The 3,084-nt window shown below is 37.3% G+C and overlaps 1 protein-coding gene across 3 annotated transcripts in view; it reads left to right on the forward strand.

Moving 5' to 3' along the window:
- Window positions 1-3,084, forward strand: part of ZC3H13 (zinc finger CCCH-type containing 13) — a 101,385-nt gene that overhangs the window by 78,805 nt on the left and 19,496 nt on the right. For all 3 annotated transcript variants that reach the window (XM_008574440.1, XM_008574441.1, XM_008574442.1), the window contains exons 12-13: window positions 1,219-1,322; window positions 1,686-2,903. In XM_008574440.1, coding sequence (XP_008572662.1) covers window positions 1,219-1,322; window positions 1,686-2,903 — 1,322 coding nt within the window. The remainder of the gene's footprint in view (window positions 1-1,218; window positions 1,323-1,685; window positions 2,904-3,084) is intronic.

The following is a 3,084-nucleotide window of genomic DNA, read 5'->3' on the forward strand; positions in this document are numbered from 1 at the left end:
TCTGGCAATTAGGGCATCTTATTTCTCCTCCACATGACTTCTCAGCCTCCAGTAGTCTAAACGCTGCTTTTGCACGTAATGGTGGAAACATACCAGGAAGGCAAAAGTAGAAGCTACACGGCTTCTTGAGTCCTCTCAAAATTTGCAGAGTCACTTTTACCACATTTTCTTGTCAGTGCAAGTCACTAGGCCAGTCTAGATTCACAGAATTTGGAAATAAGCCACATGTGGATAAGGAGTTGCATGAGATTGGGCCTGTAAGTTGTCATACTACACCTGGGGCTGTTGCCTCCTCCACATGGTTGCTCATCTGTATAAAGGAGCTGTCCAGGAGATACAATGTGCTGCAGTATGTTTCTCAACTTTTGATTATAGTATTTATAAACAAACGATGTTAGTAAAAAAAATAAATAGGTGGTCAAAATTTAATGAAAATGTAGAAACCACTAGAATAATGTAAGTACTCAAGAGATACAAATTACTACTCATTTAAAGCTCAACTAAGGAACAGGAAATAGAATGAATATATGAATAATTTTAGTAATTTGTCACCAAGCAAGTGATTTAGTTCTAAAAAAAGGGAAAGGAGTTAGTTTTTACCATGTACCCACAACATGTCTTGCACTTGGCTTTTGACATAATTAATTTATTCTTCATTACAGTTTTATGAGATGGACTCTCATTTTTTCCCTCATTTTTGCATAAGAAAGCTAAGGTTCAGTGATTTCAAGGAACTTACTTAAGGTTGCATGATAAATAATGTGCCTATAAGTTGAACTTTACTTTTGACTCCAAAGCCAATACTAGATAGTCTCATTCAGCTTCCCAGCGTAAGGCATTTCTGCATCATAAGAATGTAAAATTGATGAATGTTTGTTCTAGAAGGTACATTAATATATTAATTTCTGTGCTGCATGTTACCACCTTACAGTATTTAAATGTGGCAATATTCAGTTGAGTGATTCTACATGTATAATGAAGAAAGGAAGAAATGTTGCTGTGTATTTTAAGTCTACAGTTGTAAGCCTTAGCAAATGAAGTAAAGAATTTTTATCGAAGACACTAAATACTTCTTTGCATGATTTAGCTCTGACATATTGCTTTTCTACAATTACATGTTCTAGTTATAGTACAGAAATAACTAATAAAAGACATAGTAAAGAAATATCTTTTTTATATCCTAGAGTTTTATAAATTGAATTTGCTTGCCTAATTTAGGAAGCGCTATAGAAATGAAGGGAGTCCAAGCCCTCGGCAGTCACCAAAGCGTCGGCGTGAACATTCTCCCGACAGTGACACCTACAACAGTGGAGATGATAAAAGTGAGCAGAGTCTGTTTCTGTGTCTCTATATTCATATTCATTTATTACGATGAGACCATTTTTTGACATTAGTAAGAACTGATGAATTAAGATTTTTAAAAGTTTCCTTGCTCTGTTGCCTCTAAATATCTCCTTATGTGACTAAAGTATGTGTTAAAAATATAGTCATGTTATCACAATGGCACTGTCATTTCCTACTTATTATAGTTAAGCCATAAAGCTATAGTTTTATTTTTTCTAAAATTATTACCATTTAAAAAGTTTTAAAATGGAAAATGAGAGATTGGCTTATTATTATTTATATGTAATGTGCAATGCTTATTAACCCGGTGAACGTGTCATTACTTTTATCTTTTTGTGTAGATGAAAAACACAGACTCTTGAGCCAGGTTGTACGACCTCAAGAATCTCGTTCTCTCAGTCCATCACACCTTACAGAAGACAGGCCATGTAGATGGAAAGAGGAGGATCGTAAACCAGAAAGAAAAGAGAGTTCAAGGCGCTATGAAGAGCAAGAACTCAAAGAGAAAGTTTCTTCTGTAGATAAACAGAGAGAACAGACAGAAATTATGGAAAGCTCAAGAACACGTGCACAAGACATTATAGGACACCACCAGTCTGAAGATCGAGATACATCTGATCGAGCTCATGATGAAAGCAAGAAAAAAGCAAAAATTCAAAAGAAACCTATTAAGAAAAAGAAAGAGGATGATGTTGGAATAGAGAGGGGTAGCATAGAGACAACATCTGAAGATGGTCAAGTATTTTCACCAAAAAAAGGACAGAAGAAGAAAAGTGTTGAAAAAAAACGTAAAAGATCCAAAGGTGATTCTGATATTTCTGATGAAGAAATAGCCCAGCAAAGTAAGAAGAAAAGAGGCCCGCGGACTCCCCCTATAACCTCTAAAGAGGAATTGATTGAAATTTCCAATGATAAAGATGACACCCTAGAGGATCTTCAGAAAAAAGAAGATACAGCATTCAGTGACTGGTCTGATGAGGATGTGCCTGACCGTACAGAAGTGACAGAACCAGAGCATGCTGCCACTGCTGCTACTCTTGGTAGTACCCCTTCTCCTCTATCTTCTCTTCTTCCTCCTCCGCCTCCTGTGGCTACTGCCACTGCTGCAACTGCCCCTGCTAATCTTTCCACTACTGCTGCAGCCACCTCCTTCAGCACATCTGCCACCACCATTTCTGCTTCTGCCACCCTCACCAATACCACCAGTACCACTTTTGCCAATGAAGACTCACATAGAAAATGCCACAGAACACGAATGGAGAAAGTAGAGACACCTCATGTTACTATAGAAGATGCACCGCATCGCAAGCCAGTGGATCAAAAGAGGAGTAGCAGCCTTGGGAGCAATCGGAGTAATCGTAGTCATACATCTGGTCGTCTACGCTCCCCATCCAATGATTCTGCCCATCGAAGTGGGGATGACCAAACTGGTCGAAAGAGGGTACTGCATAGTGGCTCAAGAGATAGAGAAAAAACAAAAAGCCTGGAAATCACCGGAGAAAGAAAATCTAGGATTGATCAGTTAAAGCGTGGAGAACCCAGTCGAAGTACTTCTTCAGGTAATAAAATTGAATTATAATCTAGTCTGCGTTACCTGTGTTAGTATATTTTATACAAATTGTTAATTTAATACTAAATTGGTTACTTTATATGCTGCCTCAAATTTTATGGAACTTAAAAAAAAAAGCTTAGCTGTCCCATTAAAATGTCACCTGTTATTACTTTAATACCAACATTATA

Source organism: Galeopterus variegatus, unplaced genomic scaffold (assembly GCF_000696425.1).
Source record: "Galeopterus variegatus unplaced genomic scaffold, G_variegatus-3.0.2 Scaffold1049, whole genome shotgun sequence".
In the NCBI taxonomy this organism is placed as follows: Eukaryota; Metazoa; Chordata; class Mammalia; order Dermoptera; family Cynocephalidae; genus Galeopterus; species Galeopterus variegatus.